The sequence below is a fragment of the Pteronotus mesoamericanus genome, unplaced genomic scaffold, assembly GCF_021234165.1.
Source record: "Pteronotus mesoamericanus isolate MK-2021 breed Mesoamerican mustached bat unplaced genomic scaffold, CSHL_Meso_final contig_20, whole genome shotgun sequence".
Taxonomy (NCBI): domain Eukaryota; kingdom Metazoa; phylum Chordata; class Mammalia; order Chiroptera; family Mormoopidae; genus Pteronotus; species Pteronotus mesoamericanus.
Window position 1 is genome coordinate 27,663,316 of NW_026555085.1, and position 22,818 is coordinate 27,686,133.

Sequence of the window (22,818 nt, forward strand, 5' to 3'; positions counted from 1 at the left end):
GAATACACATCCATAGAAAAGGTTTAAAAGTATACTAAATTTTAAAAAAAAGAAAGGAAAGGTTTGAAGGGGTCTCAGAATCTCCAGCTAAGCTAATTGGTGTAAGTCTTTTCCTATACAAAGCCATTCCATAAAGAGTGGGAGAGATGCCTGTGTTTTCAAATGTGTGGATACTATCATGAAGTGACAAGGCACGGGAAGAACCAGGAAAACATAGCCCAATCAAAGGAACAAAATAAACATCCAGAAACCAGCCCTAAAGAAATAGAGGTTTATAAATGACCTGATAACAAATTCAAAATAACTGATATAAAGCAGCTCAATGAGCTCAAGAAAATGAATCATGAAAAAAATGAGAAAATAAGCAGAAATAGAAAATGTAAAAACCAAGCAGAAATTTTGAAGCATAAGATAGAAAAGTGAATTGAAAAATTTACTAAAGGGATTCAACAGTAGACTTGATCAAGCAGAAAAAAAAAAGCGATAAACTCAAAGACAGGTCATTTTATAGCAAGGGAAGTGTCTAAAAGCTGGTGGGGAGCCGAGCAAGTGGCATTGTTCCCTCTTAGATCCCTTGCCCACAATGCAGTGATCACAATGCAGTGATCCAGGTTGCCTCACCCTGGGGAATACCTAAGGCTCTGCCCCTTCCAATGTAACAGGTGCACTGAGACAAAAATATGGCCTAAATGAAAGGACAGATCAAAGCTCTAAAAACAGAACTGAGCAATTAAGAGATAGCCAACCTATCAGATGTATGGTTCAAAACACTGCTAATCAGGATGCTCACAGAAATGGATGATAATGGTTGCAAAATGAAGGAAAAAGTAAAGGCTATGCAAAGTGAAATAAAGGAAAATATACAGGGAACCAACAGTAAAGGGAAGGAAACTGGGACTCAAATCAATGATTTGGAGCAGAAGGAAGAAATAAACATTCAACCAGAACAGAAAGAAGAAGGAAGAATTAAAAAAAAATTAGACGCTTAGGAACCTCTGGGCCAACTTTAAATGTTCCAATATCCAAATCATAGGGGTCCCAGAAGGAGAAGAGGAAGAGTAAGAAATTGAAAACTTATTTCAAAAAACAATGAAAGAGGGCTACCCCAATCTAGTGAAGGAAATAGACTTCCAGGAAGTCTAGGAAGCTCAGAGAGTCCCAAAGAAGTTGAACCCAAGGAGGCACACACCAAGGCACATCATAATTAAATTATCTAAGATTAAAGATAAGGAGATAATCTTAAAAGCAGCAAGAGAAAACAAGACAGTTACCTACAAAGGAGTGCCCATAAGACTATCAGCTGATTTCTCAAAAGAAAATTTGCAGGCAAGAAAGGGCTGTAAAGAAGTATTCAAAGTCATGAAAGGCAAGGACCTAGCACCAAGATTACTTTATCCAGAAAAGCTATCATTTAGAATGGAAGGGCAGATAAAAGGCTTCCCAGATAAGGTCAGGTTAATGGAGTTCTTCATCACCAAACCCTTATTACATGAAATGTTAAAGGGGCTTATCTGAGAAAAAGAAGAAGATCAAAAACTATGAACAGTAAAATGACAACACAGTCACAACTATCAACAACTGAACATAAAAAACAAAAACAAACTAAGCAAACAACTATAACAGGAACAGAATCACAGAAATGGATTTCGGGGGTGGGGGAGAATGGGGGAAAAGGTACACAGAATAAGCAGCATAAATAGTAGGTACAAGATAGACAGGGGGAGAGTGTAGGAAATGGAGAAGCCAAAGAACTTACAAGTACGATCCATGGAACGAAGCGGGGGGATGCTGCTGGGAGTGGTGGTGCAGGGCGGAGGGGAATGAAAGGAAGAAAAAACTGGGACAACTGTAATAGCATAATCAATAAAATATATATATATTTTTAAAAATAAATATATATATGGTGCATTGATGACTATGATAATAGTATATTGTATGTTATTTATAATATGAAGCTTTTAATATAAAAATGGATAGCTATAGGAATTAATAAATATAAAATCACACTGAATACTTTATATTGGATTTTTTATACACAATGATCAGTGTTTTACATATTATCCGCTATTTGAATATTCTATGTCTTGAATCTAAAAGTGTGACCATTTTGAGCTCTAGTATGACTTTTAAAATATGAAAACTAATTTTTTTCTTACTTAACAATACATCCAACAGTTCTGAATCTTGTGCAACAGCAAATGAACAGTTAAGGGTATTATAAAGGAACACAAAATTGTTGGGAATAAGAAAAGCTGGGATCAAGTCTCTGTCTGTCTCGCTATGAAATTTTGGACAACTGCTACTCAGTTTCCTCAGGTTTATATAATGGATAATCATTATTACTTTGTAGGGTTCTTGTGAATATCAGATAAGATATGATCAGAATTTGGAAAAGGTAATGTGCTTATGAAAACATTAGATGTTCTTATATGTTTCTTTTAGATGTCTACATGTACTTAACAAAAGACTAGGTAGAAAAAATGGGAATAAAATGAAATTTCCAATTCATTAGGGCACTATACACTGCAAGCATTAGTGTACCAAAATGAGCACTTTGGAGCTCTGATTATACCGATTAACTCTCCATGATGATCAAATGAACCAGGAATTCTTCATCTTCGATGTATTGCTATAAAGTCATACTAAGAAGTATGTAACCAACCACATCATTAAAATGAAAAGAGTTCAGCAAACTGTCGGTTCTCTGATGGGACAGACATTCTCTTTTTCAATTTAGCTTCACGGAAGTTTCTAAGAAAAATTTCCTGGCCAGCTTAAATATGGAAAACTGAGAATGGACTTTTTAACAGTACAAGCACTGCCATGTCCTATAAAAATGTGTTTTTCTTGTATGAATGACCCACAGATACAGACAATAGTGTGGGGATTGATTGTGGGAGTGGCGGGTGGGATGGGCAGAGGGGGGCAAAGAGGGAAGAATTGGAACAACTGTAATAGAATAACAATAAAAAATGTAAGTTTTTAAGCATGTTTTGTATCTTGCTAATTTTCCCCATTCTTAAGCTTTTTCTTAAATCAAACATAATGTATGCCAAGTTTGAGAAGAAAATCAATTTCATGCTAAATTTAATAAAACTTTTATACTGACAAGCAACCCTAAATATATTTAATTATACCTAAAATATTAGAGATGAATATTTTAGTGTTTTGTTGAGAGCTTTTACAAGGAATTTGTTCAATAAAAACAATAATTAATACAATAAATTAAAAATAAGTACTTGTTTGAAATGTTTAGGGCTCATTTAATAATGTTTGAAACTGGAGATATGTACGCCTACCTGAGCGGCATGGGCTATTTTGGAGTCTTTCTTCTGTATTGGAGGCTTTCCATCTGCAGTCATTTCAATCATACGAGCAACCCCAGGGCTGCCAGCAGGCATCGTGAAGCTAGAAATAAAAAAGAAGAGGCCATTAATGTATGTGTTATTGCCAAGAACAGGGTAACTTCACACATGGGTGGTAAGTACTTCTTCAATGAGAGAGGTGCTTTCTGGATCACAATAATCCTGAAATATGGCCGCAACCAAGTGTGAACATTTTAGTATAGATAAAAGATATATTTCTTTTGAACACTGCATTTTATTCTCCTTGTCTCCTCCTGTCTTTAAATCAGGACTTGAAGTGCTTTCAGAAAGTTAAACTCCCACAAAACAAAAAGAACTTTATGTGTTTAAGTAGGTATTGATAAATTTTAAGTGCTAACTGTGGTTGACATATGGTCTCACTCACGTAGGGGATTGTTGGACAAGTAACACCAATGCTAAATGATGCTGAACTCCCTAGGTAGAAATTTCCCCTCCCTGGCCTACAGGGAGAATAGAAATGGAATAAGAAATGAAAGGCTGCATACCCTAGGGCAGTGAGATTACACTGTGATACAGTTATCAGAGCTCAGAAAGCATGCTGCTAATGCACTGGCTGGTAGTACTGCATTTCAGAGATAAAGAAAAGTATAAGGTTAAGGGAATCTGTGGAATGAATAGCAGAAATGGTCAATACATAATTGAAAATTTATCAGAGTTATAGAGCGATGCAATCAGATGAAAAGGTACACATATTAAAGTACATGGCATATTTTTAAAATAGAATTTTAAAAGATAATTCAAATGATATTATCCTGTCACTTGACATATGTAATAATAGTAACTTGCACTGTTACAAAGTCTACTTCATAGAGATATTAGGAAGTACATTTGCTAAAACTAACAGTGGCAGTCTCTGCATACTGAATGTGTGAATGATTTTAATGCTCACGTTTATTTATATTTTCTAAATTTTTGACAATGAGCACACATATTTTTAATTTTTAATTTTAACCAACTGCCCTAACTTGTCTAGGATTGTGAGAGTTCCCAGGACATGGGACATTTTGTGCTTAAATCAGTAAAGTTCCAGGCAAACAAGATCAGTTGGTAATTCTACTTTTCAAATAAAAAGTCACTTGTATTAAACACTCATTGGTTAAATCATTTACCAATCCTTCTTCTTAAAATTAACTTTGGAGACTAAGTGGAATGGAAAAACAAACTGGAACGCCGTTCATTCCCTCCTTCCCCCAAAAGAGACAACTGTCTGCTGATTCTCTTTTCCTTCTTACCTAGAAGTACAAATCTGATATACAAATCTGATATGGTCCCAGCAATACATCATTCTGCTGCTTTTTTTTTTTTTTTTTGGCTCCACTATAGTTTACCAATGTCACTTCTAATTCTGATCAGATCACCGTTTAAAATTCTAGAAATGACTTCTAGAGTATCCCATCTGCGTGAACTGCATATGGTGAGGCTACGTGAAGCATAGTTACTGTCCTAATTGATACGGGAAGGTAAATCTGTAAGATGCTTTACACTGGAAATGGAGGAAACAGTTCTGAGGTAATGCACATGTCCTCATTCAGAAATAAGATCTTTTTGTTTTGCTTCATTCAGAGCCGATTAAAAATCTAACCCTGAACTGCAGATCTACAAAAGGAAGCCCCGCTACTCTGTTTGCTTGCTGCTACTTTCTTCCTTTTCCCCTGACTTTCCCATCAAATGGTTGTTCCTGTTGTCTGCTTAGTCTATTTTAGAAATTGGTACTCTATCCCACCAGAGACTTTTTCCCCACATGTAGATTCTTATCACGTTCATTTTATGTCTCATATTTGCTTATAGAGCAAATTATATCATAAGACACAAAACATGCTCTATAAACAAATTAGACATTATGCCACATAAATCATTTGAGGAAAAATCTAAATGCATATCCCTTATGTCTCTCAAGTATTGCTGAGGCTAGCCGAATCTAATGATTTAAAGACTCAAGGATCATATTTTGAGATAATCCATTGACTGGCTGAGTGATCGTAGACAAACCACTTAACCTTTCTTCCCTGAAGTGTGATTATCCACAGAAGGGAGATAATCATTCTTAGCTCCTAAATGGTTAGTAAGAATCACGTTATTTAATGTACATAAATCATTCAGTGCTAATATTAAAATCCAAAGTTAAAGCAATTATTTGCTGACTAGACAGGGATCTCTAAAGAGATTTTTATGAAAATAAATTACACACTCAAACTGAAGTGTTCGTTTTCTTCTACTAACATTGCTTGTAATGGAATTCAAAATTAAATACTCAGATTGTATTATTTTAAAAATTAAAATTTGATGAAACAGACATATTTTTCAGCATCCTTAACATTCTTGTTCATTAGATTTATAGTTTTTAGGGATGCTAAGCAATTTTGCAGAAACACTCAGATTCAGAAGAGACAAGTTATATAAAATTTTTGGAAGATGCTGCTCAAACTGGAAGTTTAGGATATCTAAGAGCAAGGAAAGAGTTGTAAAAATGAAAGCAATGGAGAGTGAACTGGTGAACTAAATCAAGTACTTTTATACAATTGAATGCTACCAAGCTTTTAAACAGAGATTGCAGAATAACAATTAATAGAATGGAGAGATATTTGTATAAACTATATTAAAAAAAGATAAAGACACTTTAGATGGTATATCATTTTTATAAAAATATGCATAGAAATTATACCAGAACTACTGCAACTAGTATCACCAGTGGCTATGTTTTCATATGAATGAGAAGGATTTTTAATATCTTTTTTGAATATTTACATTTTCTAAATTTTGAGATTGAACATAGATTTTAAATTTCACCTCTTAGAACATGAAAAAATAATTTTTATAAAAAGAAAATCAAGGGTTAAATAATTTAATAACATTTTCCTGTTTTCCTGAGTTCCCTGCCTTCCTTGCAACTACGCCTCTCCATCAGTCTCCTTGCTAAGTCCATCTCTAATAGTCCTAGTAATGAGAATTTGTGGATAGCAAACTCACAGTCATATCACCTCTGGACAATAGTGTAATAATGTATACAATTTTACATGTTTTTTTCTTTTAGAACTTTAAACATAGTACATGATTATTTTCTGCAGTCTGTTGCTGCTATAAAGTCATTATCTATTCCATTTAAAGGCTGTTCTTTTGTTCTTTTAACTTTTCTTTCTACAGCTTTAAGATCATCTTTTCATCTGTGATAATGTTTAGGTGTGGATCAATCTTTACTTATTCTTTTAAATTAATACTCCAAGTGTACTTTTGATCTCAAGAATTATATATATATACCTTAAATTTTGGAAAACTCTTACCTGAATCGCCTCAAATATTGCTTTCTAACAGTCTCTGAAATCTCTTTTTTAATAATTTTTCTCGAACTTATAGAAGACATTTTTAGGAATCCTCTTAAGTTGTTTTCTAAACTTTTAAATCTTGCTTTCAATAAAAAAATATTCTTTTCATTATCTTAGGCACCATTTTCCCCACTCAACAATCTTCAGGACCATTTATTCTACTTACTGTGTTTTAAATTTCAATGAATATGTTCTTTTATCTCCAATAGTCTGAATCCTTTGAATATTTTTGGTGTTAACTTGATTTGTTTTTATAATTTCTCCTTTAAAATAGATGTTGTTCTTTCATTTATGCTTCCTAGCATCCTAAAAATACTTATTTTAGTTTTTGTCAGACTTTTCCATAAAATGATTTTATTAGAGCGATTCACTTTTCATTTGATGATTTGCTTGTTTCATTGCTTAGTCTTGCCATATGTTCTGATATTGTACTGTACAGGCCCATTTTGAGTGGGAGTATTTTTGTTTTTCTCTCTTCTTCCCCACTTATGTGAACCTCCTTCTGTGATCTGCTGCACTCAACCCTGCCTGCCTCATGAGAACTCTACCTGCTCCTCTGATCTCACTTTGATCAGCACCTAAACTGGAATCTTGGATAAAGGCTATTTGGTAGTTCTGTCTGATGATGATATTAAAGGTACTCACAGGTCCATTCACAGAACTAAAAATGATTACTTAGTGCATTTCTGCTCATGATACTTTGTCTGTATTCTGTTTCCTTCCTGTGCTGACAGCTTGCTAAAAGCCAAAATCCCAGATGATTGTGTGTGTGTGTGTGTGTGTGTGTGTGTCTAAAATCTTTCACAAATATCCCTGAGTAGTTTTAGTTCCCTTTGCCCTATTGAAGGTGAGCTTCCCTGTTTCCAGACCTGTATTATGGTAGGCCTGCAGTATTACCTCTTTCACTACTTTGCATTTTTGTCTCTTTCTTGTTTGAGAAGATATTTCTTTTGTTTTATATTTTAATGTATATTTGTAAACATTTTCTCTATTGTTGCCATGTGTTTGACACTAAGAAGGTGCATCAAACTGGGAAGTTATAGACTAATCTTGACTAGAATTCCCACCTTTTTATTCTTTCATAATAAGAGAAGACAATAATAAAGATCACACTAAGTCCTTGCCTTTGAAGGGCCATGTAAATAGAAAGTTATTGTTAATTTGTAGAGGCAGAATGAAGAAAAATTAAACAAGCCATTTGGAGGTACTTTTATGACTTTACAGCCTTTAAATTTGGAGAGACTAATTTTTTATCCTTTTACACCTCAGAGTTGTTTTTGTGCTTAAGACATTTCAATACATCTGTCTCACACTATTTTTCAGTGGTGTATTTCAAAAGCACATAAGTGGTTTGTTTGCCTTCTAGAGAGAAATAAGAAGTATGGATTTTTTCTTCTCTGAGGTACCTGTTTGGTTTGTCAAATCTCGGAGTTTTATGAGTCATTGGCATTAAACCATAATGAAATTAAATACTTTAAAGGACTATTGCAGTTTCTGATGAAGGCTCACAAAGCATAGCTCATGCATAATTGCAGCAGCTATAGTGTTTTGAAACCATGGTATAACAGTAACAAAACTGAAGAGCACCAACTGCTTCTAGGAAGTATTGTGAAAAACAATACTGAATGCTTTTACAGGTGCAAAGTATACATGTACTTTCTCTTGTCCGGCTATTTTCCAGCAATGATGCTAGCCTATTTTAAATTTTGGAGATGAATGAATTTGCTGGTAACTTCCTTTATTTACTTGAATTAAACTTTGAAAATGAATGCTAGAACAAATTCTCTATATGGCTAACTTACAGTACAGATAGCAGTTAAATGAGTCTCCATAACTATTATTAGACAATAATAACTAGTCTAATGTTTACCACACATTAAGTGTTGCTCAGAAGTGAATGGATAGCATACATGTTAAGCTCCAGCTTGAAACCTTCATTAAAAGAATAATCTCAGGCTAAATTTAAGACTGAGAGGGGTTAACTTCAAATTGCTAGCAGATGTGATCTTCATGTTCAACCCAAGTTTTAGCTGAGTTGTGATAGCTCAGCACAAGAAGACCTGAGATAGGAGACTCCTATCAGCAGATGGCAGTAAAGGTACGTGGCAGAGATGAATGGACTGAAAGCACCTGGTCCCCACAGAGATAGACTCTAATTGATGGTGTGATTGTTTTAGCTCCCTGTTTGCAACAGGAAAACATGGGAAAATATATTTAAAAGATTATACATCAGGCAGTATGGATGAAACTGTCCAGAGACATAGAGCTTTCCTTACCAGTTCATGTACCTAATGCAATTGGCATGGCTGTGTGAGCAAATTTAAGAAGAGACTTTTTAAGAGTATGATGTAATGGTTTTATATAGTCCTATCAACACAGCCATGTGTCTTAGGGTTGTCAGTGCAACTCAGCACGATTTATATGTTAAAACAGTGTATAAAAAGATCAGGCACAAAAGCCAGAGTGTTAGCCCCTTTGCCAAATAAAACAACATAAATACACTGAAAGCATCACTTTTTGCTTAGAGCATGAAGGAGGTGGTCAGGCTGCTCTACAAAGAGCTTGCACAAGGAACACTGCATGACCCCTAATAGGGAACTGTCTCGAGGACTTCCTGTCTCTGGATGATTGTTATGAGATGGTCATTTGTTTTTGATTATTTTATTTAGCTTTTCCTCTGACTGATGGACAGCCCAACTGCAACTGATACTAAACTACAGGAAAACCAAGCCATTGTCCTGTGAAGCGCTGATATTAAAGAAAGGAGCTGTGATGACACTGAGCCCCTGCTGAAGCAGGAGCTTCATTTACACCCTTGATGAACCAGAGCAGCCGCCAAGGGAACGTCCACCCAGCGGCCATGAAATATCAGAGCTATTCCAAGAAATGGGATTTTACTTCTGACTGCACTATCCAATTCATGTGCAATGGGACCTACAGCATTTTCTACAAACTTCAAGGTCTCCTGCTAGCTCCTCCAAAAAGTATACACGGCTAGAATTCTCTTGTTTTCTTTATCCAGCAAACATTCTCCTAAAGATCATTACAATTACACAAATTGAAATCCATACCCAGAAATGTTGTTGGTTTTTGACCTGACATCTGGCTTTTAACATTTCTGAACCCAACGGATGGAAACTTCAGCCGTGAACGGGAGCAGGCTGGTACTGGCTCACAGGAGCTGATTCTGTGCAGCTCTTCCCAACGCCACCTCCGTGAATTCATGCTGGTAGCTTGAAACTGGGCCATGGTGGCGGTCTTTATGCCGCGGAAATGGGCAAATAGGTTAAACCAAGTCAGCCCCTTAACTAACCCTTTTCCCTGAGAGCATACCCACTGAATTTCTTAAATATGTCTTGGTGGAGTTTAAGCATTAACTTAGAAGAACATTTAAAAAGTTGCAAAATTCAACTTCACTGTTGGCATTTCATTTGGAATTTCAGTAGAAAATCAGCTTTATTTAGAATCTATTAGTTCACAGCTCTCAATTGAATCAATTTACTCTGATGATGAATATGGGTTTGAGAATATTACCATTAAAACCTATATATATTTAGTTTACAAGTACCAGGTAGTATTTAATTTTACCCTTCATTTCTAATACTTATTATTGGCTCTGTTGATTTGTTTTTAGCAATTTTGGGTTATATTTGTATACAATCTGCTGAATAATCAATCCAAACTCAGGAGTTAAAAATGCTGATTCCTGATCCTTTCCTCTCCAACATCTAAACTCTCATACAAACATATTTGAGAGACTGAAGTTTCCCAAGCTAAAACAGCATATGGAAAAATTCAATTTGGTAAGAAACAGATTATTTTACAACATTTGAATAAAAAGCAATTCTGATATGGGTATGTGGAGATTCATTTCCATTAGATTATGAGAGAAGTTAAAGACAAGTTTTCCTTTAGTTAAAGCCTTAAATTGCCTATTTGTATGTTTATATATCTCGGTGTGCCTTGATACAAATATACAAATGTATATTAATATTTAGTATAATTTTTCATGGACAAAAATAAAATAAGTTAGAATTGTGAGAAAAAAAGATACAAGTTTTCTTCAGGAAAAGACCATATATGCTCCTGTCATTTTTTTTTTTTTTGATGTGTCACAGTGAGTATTGGCTCATTCTTTCTTTTAAATTGCCTTATATTAACAATAACTGTGTTCTTCTCTTCTAATGCTACAGTTTCCACATGGTTTATACTGCTTGTAGCATGTGATGTTTTGGCAGCGCATTTTAACTGAGCTATAGCTATATCTATACATCTACCTATATATACCATAAAATAATTTAACGTTAAAATAGTTATATGGTATTATGTTTAATTCAATGAAGTCACAATTCTAGCTTTTATTAAACCATATGAAGAAAGAGTAGATTAACAGATGCAAAGGATTTAAATTTCAGAAGCACTCTCTGAGCCAAAACTGTAAATATTCTCATCACTCTACGTGTAAAAGGGCTGTACTGTGATCCAGCAAGCTGTGCCTCAGATCAATACTTCTTTGGCTTCATATTTCTTTGCCAGCAAGCAATCTAAGTGTCCCTTGCCTCAGTTTATTTATTTTCTGTGAGCAAGTATACCCATTTCTTATTCTTATATATAAATTTTTCTTTCTGATTTTTTGTGTCTTATGTATGCCCCTCCTCCTGCCCCCGATTGTGCTTCTCATGCCCTTTGTCAAACATGGCTGCTCCATCTTTAAAATTTCTGATGGGGAAAAAGAACGGTGAAGCCAAATTCCTATCTCAGAAAACTTTCAATATGAAGATAACTAGACAAGTAAAAATTGAAAAATTCAACCAATATAGAAATATAAAATTGATGACTCTGCAATCTAGGCTTCATGATAAAAAGAAGAATGACTAGTCCTTCCTTGATTTTGAGTCTATTTCTTATTTAGGGCTTCCATGAAAGCACTTCCAATTTAAAGATTGAGGGGAATTTAATTGAGTAAGTGATCATGATGATGGAAAAAATCCTTTGTTTCTCACCCTTACAGTAGAGACAACAACACATTCTGAAGTTGTTTTGATAAGAAACACAATTACACTAAGCATTTTGAAATTTTTCCAGAAGATATGTGAAAATTCTGTACGTGGAACGAAAACCCACATTTTCCCACCAGGAGACATGAATCACTGATAGTCAGAGATGGTTTGAAAGCTTTGTATTGCTTGATGCAAATAGAAAACTAAATTATCTCAAGGCTCACAGTCCCAAGGTGAAAAAGAAATATAATAAGCTCTAAAATATGTAGTCTGTGATAATTAAGACATAAAGTCTTAATCCAAAAATGGTTTAAGGTAATTTTTAGTATAGGTAAAATAGTGAGGAATGGAAGGAAGAAGGAAAATTTGTGTAGAGAAATAAATAATAAATTATTGTTCAGTCAAGTGATCTTAAACCCAACTTAAAATGGATATATTTCTTCAACAGACAAATAAAATACCTATTGTGTAAGAATATACAGAATATTTTTGGTGGGAAGGTGGGGGTGGATAAAGCAGTTGTCTTCTGAAGCTTCCCGCATAGGTAAGGAGGAAAGGTACCATTATTCTCTGAGAGGTCAGTTTTCACTGAAACCAGAGGAATCAGGGCCAAGCATCGGCAGTGGAGGTTAGTGTGAAGGAGAGGGACAGATCTGTACTACATCTTCCAGGCTCATTCAGACTGAGTTAGCAAGCAATGCTAGAAAGATTTTATTTAGAGAACACACAGTCAGACCACTTGATTGCCAGGCCTATGGAAGCAAAAATTGAAAGCCGAGAATTTGAAGAGTGCTTAGTTTTAGGAAACAAACAAACAAAATCTTTCCCTCCATCTTCAGCTTCTTTGCTCTTCTTTAGTGAGCCCCAGTGCAGCATCTGGTGCCTTCATGCTGATCTGCCCTATTGCCTATCTACTGTAAGTGACACTTAACCAATGAGAGGCTGGAATAGGTCTTTTCAAAGTGATAGAGTTCTTCATGTGCTATATGTTGTTATTAGCAATGACTTCTTATAGTGGAATATAATGGAATTATTTGCTTTGTTTAATAAGCATTTATGTAGCATTTGTTATAAACCAAGCATTATTCCAAGTACTTTAAAATACTGAAGAACATTCACCACATGAGTTAAGTAGAAAGATTTTTCCCATTAAAGATGAGGAAATTGAGGACCCGAGGGGTCAAATAACTTTTTCAAGGTCACATGGACCCTAAGTGACAGAACTGGGTTTTGATGCGAAGACTGTGGCAGAGATTGGAGTGAAATCAAGACACACCAAAGAATGCTGGGCAGTGACCCATAGCTAGAAATTACAAGGAAAGGATTTTTTTCTAAAGCCTCTGGAGGGCAGAAGGTTCTGTTGATATCTTGATTTCATACTTCTGGCCTCCAGAACTGTGAGAGAATAAACTTCTGTTGTATTAAGCCACCAAGTTTGTGACAATTTGCTACAGCAGATACAATAAACCAATTCAGAGTGAAAGTTTCTCTTTTTTAAATGGAGCAATGTTAAATATAAGGGCCAGAGGTTTGAATAGTAGCAGTGTTCAATAGTTAAGATGGAATTCAGACATGAATGAGATTAGAATGTGTATATATTGAATTGTAACAGGACACCCTATTAAGATATACAGATAATCTAAATGATTTGGGTTTAACAAATATCTCAGCTGAGGAGTAGCTATGAGATCAGAAAGCAATAGTGTATCTCTTTTTAACATTTTCAAAGCACAGTCTAATTTGACAGGAAACACTGATATAATCAACATAAATCTATTGTAAACATCTAAATCTAGTATCTTCATTTATTGCAATTCAGATAGAGTAATAAAAACATTTCAAAAGACCTCTGTAAAGTGCAAAGAGGATTATGTTTGCTATTTCACCAAACAGTAAGGGTTCCTTGTGGTGAATACAGTTACAGTCGTGACTGGAAAAGAAGTGGTAAAAAATTATTCAGCAATTTTCCTTCCTTTACCATTTGATATTAAGAAGTTTAAAAACACCTCCTTTGTATTTTATTAACTTTACAGGGAAGGATTAGACTTACTGTGTATGATAAAAAGAAACATTGACATTCAAAGGTTTTTATCAATTGTAGATGTTTTGTTGGTAGACAATCAAAGTAGCAACCATTTCCATGGTGGGTTACTTTAACCTTGAATCAGCTGATCCCTAATATACTAATCTTGGGGAGAGTACAAATGTTAAAGTAATAAGTTCTTTATGCTAAAGAAAGGTCTTGGTAGTGGTGTTATAGACAGATGGAGAAAGTCCATTTTTGTCTTTAAATATTTCAGGAATCCAAGCATTATGTGACTACGGAATTGCTTTTACATTACTGTTGAAAACATAAAGAGAAGAACAAAGGAGTATCCATAAGTCAGGGAATGTTATTGTCCTTGCTAAAGGCTCCTTAAGCATCTTCTCTACCCAAAAGCATTTTCTGAATTGAGTAAGTGATCTCATTTTGAGTGTACATCAGCCAGAATATAAAATACCTTGAAGTAATAGTAAAAGAAAAAAAAAACACTAGATATAATAGTTACATTAAAACATACAAATGATTACATGATTAATTCCAAATAAATACTTAAGTAGAAGGGTGTAACAATCAGTTAAGTTATTTTTCTTTCTAGCACTTAGGTAAAATAAAGTAATCCCACCCCCTTCTGTCTTCAAGGTCTTTTGCAAAACATCACAATACAATGCAGTTCCACATACTTCTTGTCAGCAGAACAAAAGTATTGAACTAACTTTATATATAAAGAAGAATTTCTCACAGTCAGTAAACATTTATATACCTATAAATTGTCTACATGGAACAGAGTAAACTGTACTCAGAATCAGAGAAACTTAATAGCTAGAATTACTTGAGATTCATAGTTCGTTCTCCTACTTAAGTAGACATTTTTTAAAGAATGACCTTCAATCTCTGTTTAAACATTCCATTGAAAGAGAGCTCATTATGTCACAAGGCCATTTCTTTACAGTTTAATAGCTCTGCCATCATTTGTACAAAAGGGATTTGTGTGTGTGTGCGCGCGCACACACACACAGTGATAACCCTTTATTAAAGATTTCCTTAAGCAATCTAATACCATACGCATTATCTCAAGGAAGCTGGGGATTTTTGCCCATCACCCTCCACCACCTCAGGGAACATTTTGCAATGTCTGGAGACATCTTTGTCGAACAAAAGGAGAAGGATGCTGCTAACATTCAATACATAGAGGTCAGCAATGTTGCTAAACATCCTATAATGCTCAGGACAACTCCTGATGACAAAGAAGGATTCCATCCCAAAATTATTGACAATGCCTATCTTGAGAAACCCCTATTTAAAGTAAAAGCAGGGTGGATGTTCACCAGCTCAATAAATGGTTGGTCATGTTCTCAGCATTCAGGTACTCAGAATTTGCCTGCATGAAACTTAAAACCATTAAAATATTTTCATTGGTTGATTCTTACATATGCCCTACTGGGGATTGAATCTGCAACTCTGGTCTATCCGGGCAATGCTCTAACCTTAAACAGAGCTACCCTGCCAGGGCAAACCTATTTTTAATTGTGGTAAAATATATATAACATAGAATTTACCATTTTAACTATTTTTTAGTGTAAATTCAACGGCATTAATAATATTTACAATGTTATCTAACTGTAACCATTATTTATTTCCAAAATTTTTCATTATTCCAAACAGAAATGCTGCACTCATTAAGCAATAATTCCTAATTCTGCCCTACTCACAACCCCGGATAACCAAATAATCAATTTTACAAATCTAGTTATTTATTTCATGTACATGGCATCATAAAATACTGGTCTTTTTGTGTCTAACTTATCTCACCTTAGCATAAAGTTTTCAAGGTTCCTCCATGTTGCAGCATGTTAGCTTCATTCCTTCCTAAGGCTGCATAGCCTTCCATTGTACCTATTGACCACATTTTGTTTATCCTTTCATCTGATATTTCCTAAAATTAAGTAGGTAAAAATCTTGCTTCTAATATTTTAGAATATAGAAAATGTTGATGTTTTATTGTGTCTCTCCCCTCCCCGCCTCCCCAAAAAAGGCAGGTCATGCAAATGAAATCAGAGAACATGTTTCATCGATTCCTACTCTGCAAACCAGACAGCAAATCTGAAAGGAAACATCAACTGCAAACTCAAATACATGAGTATGTAAGATAATCCCTTTTACTTGTCTCATTCCTTCTTGGGAAGCCTTGTAATAGTTCCTAATTTTCTTGTGAAAAATACAGTGTAGAAGTATAAAAAGCTGAGAATAATGAAAAAAATAGATGTGATGTCAGAATGTGTGAAATTCAACAAGTCATTTCACTTCCTGAAGACTCAGTTTATTCATGTCAAGGACTGACAAACTTGTTCTGGAAAGTGCCAGATAGCAAATATTTGAAGCTTTGCAGGCTTCCTCCCATTTCTGTTACAGATTCTTCTTCTTCCTCTCTTCCTTGCAATCTTTTAAAAATGCAAAAACCGTTCTTAGGCTCACAGGATATATGAAAACAGGCTATGATATATACTAATGGGATATATGGGGCCAGATTGGCTCGTGGTTGTGGGTTGCCAACCCCTGATCTAGAGATTAGACTTCAAAAATAACATGGTTTTCAATCAGGGGTGATTTTGTTCTTTCTCAGGGAATGTCTGTCAATGTCTGAAGACACTTTTGGTTGTCACTGGGATAGGGGTGGGTAGCATTACTGACATCTAGCTTGTAGAGGCCAGAGATGCTGTTAAATACCCTACAATGAACAGGAAACACTTATCTGTTCGAAACTGTAAGTAGTTCCTAGTTTGAGAAACTTCACAACTGTCTATTTTGTCTTAATTTTAAGGACAATAAAGAGATGAAGTATATTTAATTTTCCTTCATCTAGGATTGCTATTAATTTATGTTTACTCGATCAGTGTGATAGATCTACATAATAGTATTGTAGGAATTTAAACAGTCTCTGAGTTCCTGTAAGCTGTATGCCATGGAGAAAACGCATGAAGGTGAATTGATGAAGATCTCCAGCTATAGGTTAGATGCAGTTACAGCCTGAAAAATTTGCGCTTCACAGGGAGAAGAAGGGAACTAGGTCGGGACATGAAAAATACTGAATTGTGACGTGTCAAGCATGTTCAGACCACTGAAGAAGAAAACCAGAGCCAGGCATTGCAGGTACTCAGCTGATGGTTCTCTGGTGCCTAGAATGTGTTTATTTTTACCTGCTATTGAAGTAGTAATATATCTTCTATGAAATCAAGGTAAAGAATCATGTAAGAGAGACAACTGAATCATTGAAAATGTGCAAGGGAAATCTGACCCATTACTCAAAGTAATACCAGTAAGAGGATAATCCTAAACTCAATGCTTTTAATTTTTTTCTTACTCTGTACTATTTTCATTTTCATGGTATCCTAAATGCTTTTTACTTTTTAAAAAAATTTCACTGTATTGCTTTTAAAGAAATTTTTAACTTTCATCTCCTTAAATTCTATTACACTTAATATTATATAAGAAAGTGATTATTAGGAAATCTGATTACTAATGCTCATAAATTCACTCTAGTATGTCCTATTAGAATTGGATTCTAGGCTCACCTGTGAAGTGTTGGTTTGGAAAGCACTATTTCTGATCTTGTGGAAGGCATTAGTTTGTATTAGCAATAAAGAGCAGTGCTGCATGTCTGAAAAGATTTTGAACTAGAATTCTGATTTATAATTCTCCTTTCTGTAATAATCAAACAAGTAATCTTATTTAAGAGATTTTACATAGAAAGTTCTGCTGTATAATATACTAATGTAAAGTGACAACTCAGATCTGTCTGGAAGGGTATGTTTGTTGCTTTTCTACTATCCCAGATTAGGAAAAAGCACATGCAAAGGCATGTAGAGATTATACATCTGTTAGGTGTGAGGGAGGTGCGGTGGAGGGTGAGGAGTGGTGAGAGAGAATGCTGACCACATGAGCAGGAGTTACCTCTCAGATCACTGAGGTCATTAAAAACCCTATGAAGGAATTTGGGTGTAAGCTATTGAAAGCTTAATTTAGAAAAGTAAAATAATGAGATATGTGTTGCAGTGATATTATCCCAGACATTTAGTGACATTATTCTGGACAGTTTATGGAAGATGGATTGGAGGAGCCTAGAGTTGAGGCAGGGAGACCATTGAGGAGGAAACAGAAATGATTCAGGAAAGCAATAGGATATAAACTAAGGCAGTCGCAGTAGGGAAGAGAAACGGTCACATTAAGAGATATTTAGATATTCAAGAAGTAACGAAACTTGACTGTGGATTGGCTGTGAAAGAGGCAGTAATGAAAGAGACTAAGACTCTTAGATTACTGACTTAGGATGCTTTTAAAAGCTTTACTTATCTCTTTTAATTTATGACGTAAAACTTATTATACTGGCAAAGCTAGAATTTGGACTTAGAATCATCTAACTTCAAAGCACGTGCTTTCAACTGTTCCCCATAACCAGGATACATAATGGAGGAGGAAGAGAATATTTGTGATGTTAGTTAAGATAAAACATTATGTTTTAGAAATGTGGAGCCTGAGATGGCTATGTATGGAATATGTAGCTAGATCACATAACAGGCAACTAAATGATTGGAATTTTAAAATTTGATTGTATACTACCTTCTCATATTATATTCTAGCTTATTGGATTTTACAGTGATTCCAATGGCAAATATTTATATATTAGGCCCAAGTCTAAAAAAACCAGTGATAATGCAAGCAAGTTCCAGAACTTATTGGTAAATAGACTGTAAAAAAGGTCCTATTATCTTTGTTATTAGTCATTTTTAACCATATTCATATTAACATTTCAGTACACTTCACAAAATAGCAATTTAGGCTTTTGTTCAACCACATTTACTAGAAAAGTTGGAAGTGAATTAACTACAATCTAGAAAACAGATACTGCAAAAAATTTCATGAATATTAATAGAAAACCAGACAAATGTAATATATTTGAGTTTGTATCACAAAATGTACAATTCATTCTTATGTGGAATTGCTATTTCCAAACAAGATAGATTGCTTTAGTCACTTTAAAAAATGTAAAATGTAAAACATTCATGGGAAAATTATAGGCTCATATTATAAGAAATGTGATAGATTTCTTAATGAAGAAATTAGATTTTGAATAAAGTACTCCCTTTGGCAGCATCTTAACAAGATCATATTCAATGACTATGAATCATTAGTAAACTATAAAACAATAAATGCACACATCCAAATGAGATTGTAGGTTGCTATGGATTTACTAAGAATTCCCATGTCATTATTTTTGATTTTTTTACCTTGTCCTTAAATCATTAATAGGGTACACATAGTCACTGTAAATTGTATGCTTGATTCAAAACACATCAAGGTTTAATTTATTGAATGATATTTCATTAGTTCAGATGAGCCGAAAAGTGGCATTTCATTTTCTAAAGCTGTATGGGACCATTAATCACATAGATACTTAAATTATAATTTAGGCTCTGAGTAAAGTTTCAATTTATCTGAATAAAACTAAATAAACATCCAAAAGGAACAAAAATTCATTTTAGATCAAACTGACTTTTTCTGATTAGTGATGGTTTAAAATCTCCTCATGCAAGATTAATCAGAAACAATTTCTTTTTTTCTTCATTTTTATTAAATGATATGAGATTATTTCTTATTCATGGGGCTATTTTAATAAAGTAAACATTTCTAATGGTTTGGTTTATTTCCTTTATTCTACCAGATTTTCAAATACCTGATGGACAAATGAAAGAAATCAATGAATCAGTTGGGTACTATATACGAAATTAAAATTTTTAATAGATTATTCATTTATTCATCTGTATTGAATTCTTATTTTAAGAATTACTATGGCAATTACTAAAGAAGAGAGCTTAACTCGTTTGGATAGGAATCTAACTGTGTCAAGTGCTTAGAAGAGAATAAAGTTTCTGCTGCTATCATTTCTGGACCGATGGGAGTTTTGGAATATAGCAAACTGTCCTCTGTTAGGTGAATAGTAATCACAAAATCTACAAAGCTATTTCTGGTCAGAGTCACAATTGGTTGTGTAGCAAATTAGAATCCAGTCATGTAGTACATAATGACATTTTGGTCAATGATAGATTGCATATACGAGGGCAGAGGCCCTAAAAACCCAGAATTTATTTATAAAAAATTGTGTATTCTTACATGTTCAAATTTCAGTCACCTTTAAAGCACTCTCCATTTGATGCAATACACCTATCAAGATGCTTTTTCCACTGCTCAAAACAGTTTTCTGACCTCGTTGATTTTGATGCCTTTCAGTGCCTCTGCTGTTTTTTGTTTCCCCTCTTCCACATTGACAAAACATTTCCCTTGGAGAGCTTTTTTTTCACCAGAGGAAACAAAAAAATTCTCTTGGATAAGATCTGGTGAATAGGGAGGGTGAAGGACAGGGGTTATGCCATTTTGGTCAAAAACTGCTGAACACCCAGCACAATGTGGGAAGGTGGGCTCATAAATCACTCATTGTGAAATGGACAAATGTGTTGAAAGAGTCTCCAAAAAAAATTCACTGAAGCTGAATGCAGCTTCTCACAACAACACTAGTTGGTACACTGATACCGATGAGTTCCTAAAGCCTCATCTAGCAGGGGAAATCTGTACTACAAGGGTTCTGCCCTGTAGAAGATAATTCTGTTTATTTTTTGGGTCCCCCCTTGTATGACAATGATCCCATAAGATTAAAATGGAGCTGAGAAATTCCTATCATCCAGTGACCAGTTTGTGTGATGTTGGTATAAACAAACCTACTCTGTTGTCAGTTGTATAAAACTACAGCACATACAGTTATGTACAGTACGTAACACTTGAAAATAATAATAAACAACTATGTTACTTGTTTATGTATTTATTATACTAAATTTTTATTGTTATTATGGAGTGTATTCCTCTTATGTATAAAAAAAGTTTGCTGTAAAACAGCATGCTGTGTTAAGCCAGAAGCAGCCTCATACACACTGTGCTTACTGTCTCTTGATTGCATCATTTTCTCTTGGGCTTGATTTAATCTCATGTTGTTTTGTACAGGAACATGCTGTACCGGCTTGTAGCCTAGGAGTAATAGGCTGTATCAGATAGCCTAGGTGTCTAGTAAGCTATGCCATCTAGGCTTGTTTATTGCATTATATGACGTTAGCACAATCGGAAATCACCTAATGATACTTTTCTCTAAACATATCCATGTCTTTAAGCGATGCCTGGCTGTACATTTAAAAAGAGTAAAATCTCTTAAAATCAACTGAAGGAAAGCTAGTTGGATTTAATGAAGTATTGGTTCTCTTAGCATGAAATACAGGCATTGTTAAATTAATGAGGATCCTCTTACAATTGGAGAAATCTATACCCTGCCTTATATCTAGGGAAGTATATGTCAGTTTTAATTTGTCTTCCTGTTTCGAGTCTTAAATGCCAATTATTTATTACTTATAGGTTAGGATTATTGCCATTTCTAATATTACTAAAAATAAAAATTTCTTTCCTCTTTTCTTTATAAGACAGATACAGTTTGAGTCAGGAATAGTAATGAAAAAGTGTTAAATTTCATCGATTAATTTACTGAAACTCCTATGAAACTCTAAGAATACAGGTAAGATATAATACTTGTTAAAAAAGAGTTTTTAAAAAAGCAATTAATTTTGGGCATACAGTTAACACTACTATACTCACACTTAAGTAGGGTTAAGATAATCTATACCCTTAGAGAATTTTGTTATATGTTTTGGTTATATGTTTAACCAAAAAAAAAGCAATGGATTATATTGTTTACATTAGTATAAATAAGTCATTTGACAGCTTTAGACTGGCTTGATACTTCATTTATTTGTGATGTTGCCCATTGCATTAGAATAAGCTGTCAACTGCTTTATTTTACCTTTTGGGACCAAACCCAAAAACTCATGTATAAATTTACCTAAAAAGTACCTTCAGCTCAATTGTGTATTAAATATGGACAGCTAATGGAATCTCTCTCCTTTTCTGCTATCTCCTTCAAGCCCTTTTTTGAGAACAGCATCAATAAAGCCAAGCTGGGGTCAGTGTATTTGTATGAGGGTGCTGACTTTCAGCAATCACCTCTATTATTTCAATGTAAAGACATGTAGAATAACCTTCGCTGTTGTGGCTCAATGGATTGAGCGCTGGCCTACGAACCAAAGCATCACCTGTTCAATTCCCAGTCAGGGCACATGCTTGGGTTGCAGGCCGGGTCCCCGGTAGGGTGTGCATGAGATGCAACCACATATTGATATTTCTCTCTCTTTTTCTCCCTCCCTTCTCTTGTCTAAAAATAAATAAATAAAATCTTAAAAAAAAAGAAAGACATGTAGAATAACACTGTAGATATTCATCCAGTCACTGGGAAGTGAAAACATGTTAGGTTGCATTTGAAATTGTATTTGAACATTTTTAATATAAAAATGAAGTTTCATTTTTTAATAGTCACAGTGTTTTTATTGACTGTACTCTGTACTTAGAACTAAGCCAGAAAATTTAAATATAATATCCAACATCTATTTTTGGCAGAGTAGAAATTATTACCCCCATTGTATAGATGAAGTTGAAGTTTGGAAAAGTCAGGTGCCTGGCCTGCCACCACAAAATTAGGACCATTTCTGGCTCCAAATTGCATATATTCATGGTTAACAATAAAGAAAGGGATTTTCCTGTTCTTCTTGTTGCCTAGGGAAAATGACAACTGTGATGATGGGGACCATGACAACTGCAATGTAGAGTCCCTGGTCGCCATGTCTTGGCCACTTCTGAACACATCCAGTCATGGACTCTAGATTACAAATCACGGAGGCCGGAATTGGCCACCTATATAAAGACAACTTTCCAGTTTGGAATTCAGAGTTTCTTATTTTTTGGAATTCAATTTTTCTTTGGGGTGTAGGCCTACCAGTTCTCAATATCAAGTGAACAAATCAAATTTAAAACCATCTGAGGAAGTGGACTAACCCTTTTACATAAGGAATCTTCCTTCACTGGAAGAGAAAACTTTGAAACAGTTACAGGTAAAATATTGCAAAGCAAGGAAATGAATGTTAAAC

The 22,818-nt window shown here is 34.5% G+C and overlaps 1 protein-coding gene across 1 annotated transcript in view; it reads right to left on the bottom strand.

Moving 5' to 3' along the window:
- The window catches only part of EYS (eyes shut homolog), a 1,478,297-nt gene that overhangs the window by 211,755 nt on the left and 1,243,724 nt on the right, over positions 1 to 22,818 (bottom strand). Inside the window, 1 exon segment of the mRNA XM_054568619.1 lies at positions 3,300 to 3,408. Coding sequence (XP_054424594.1) covers positions 3,300 to 3,408 — 109 coding nt within the window.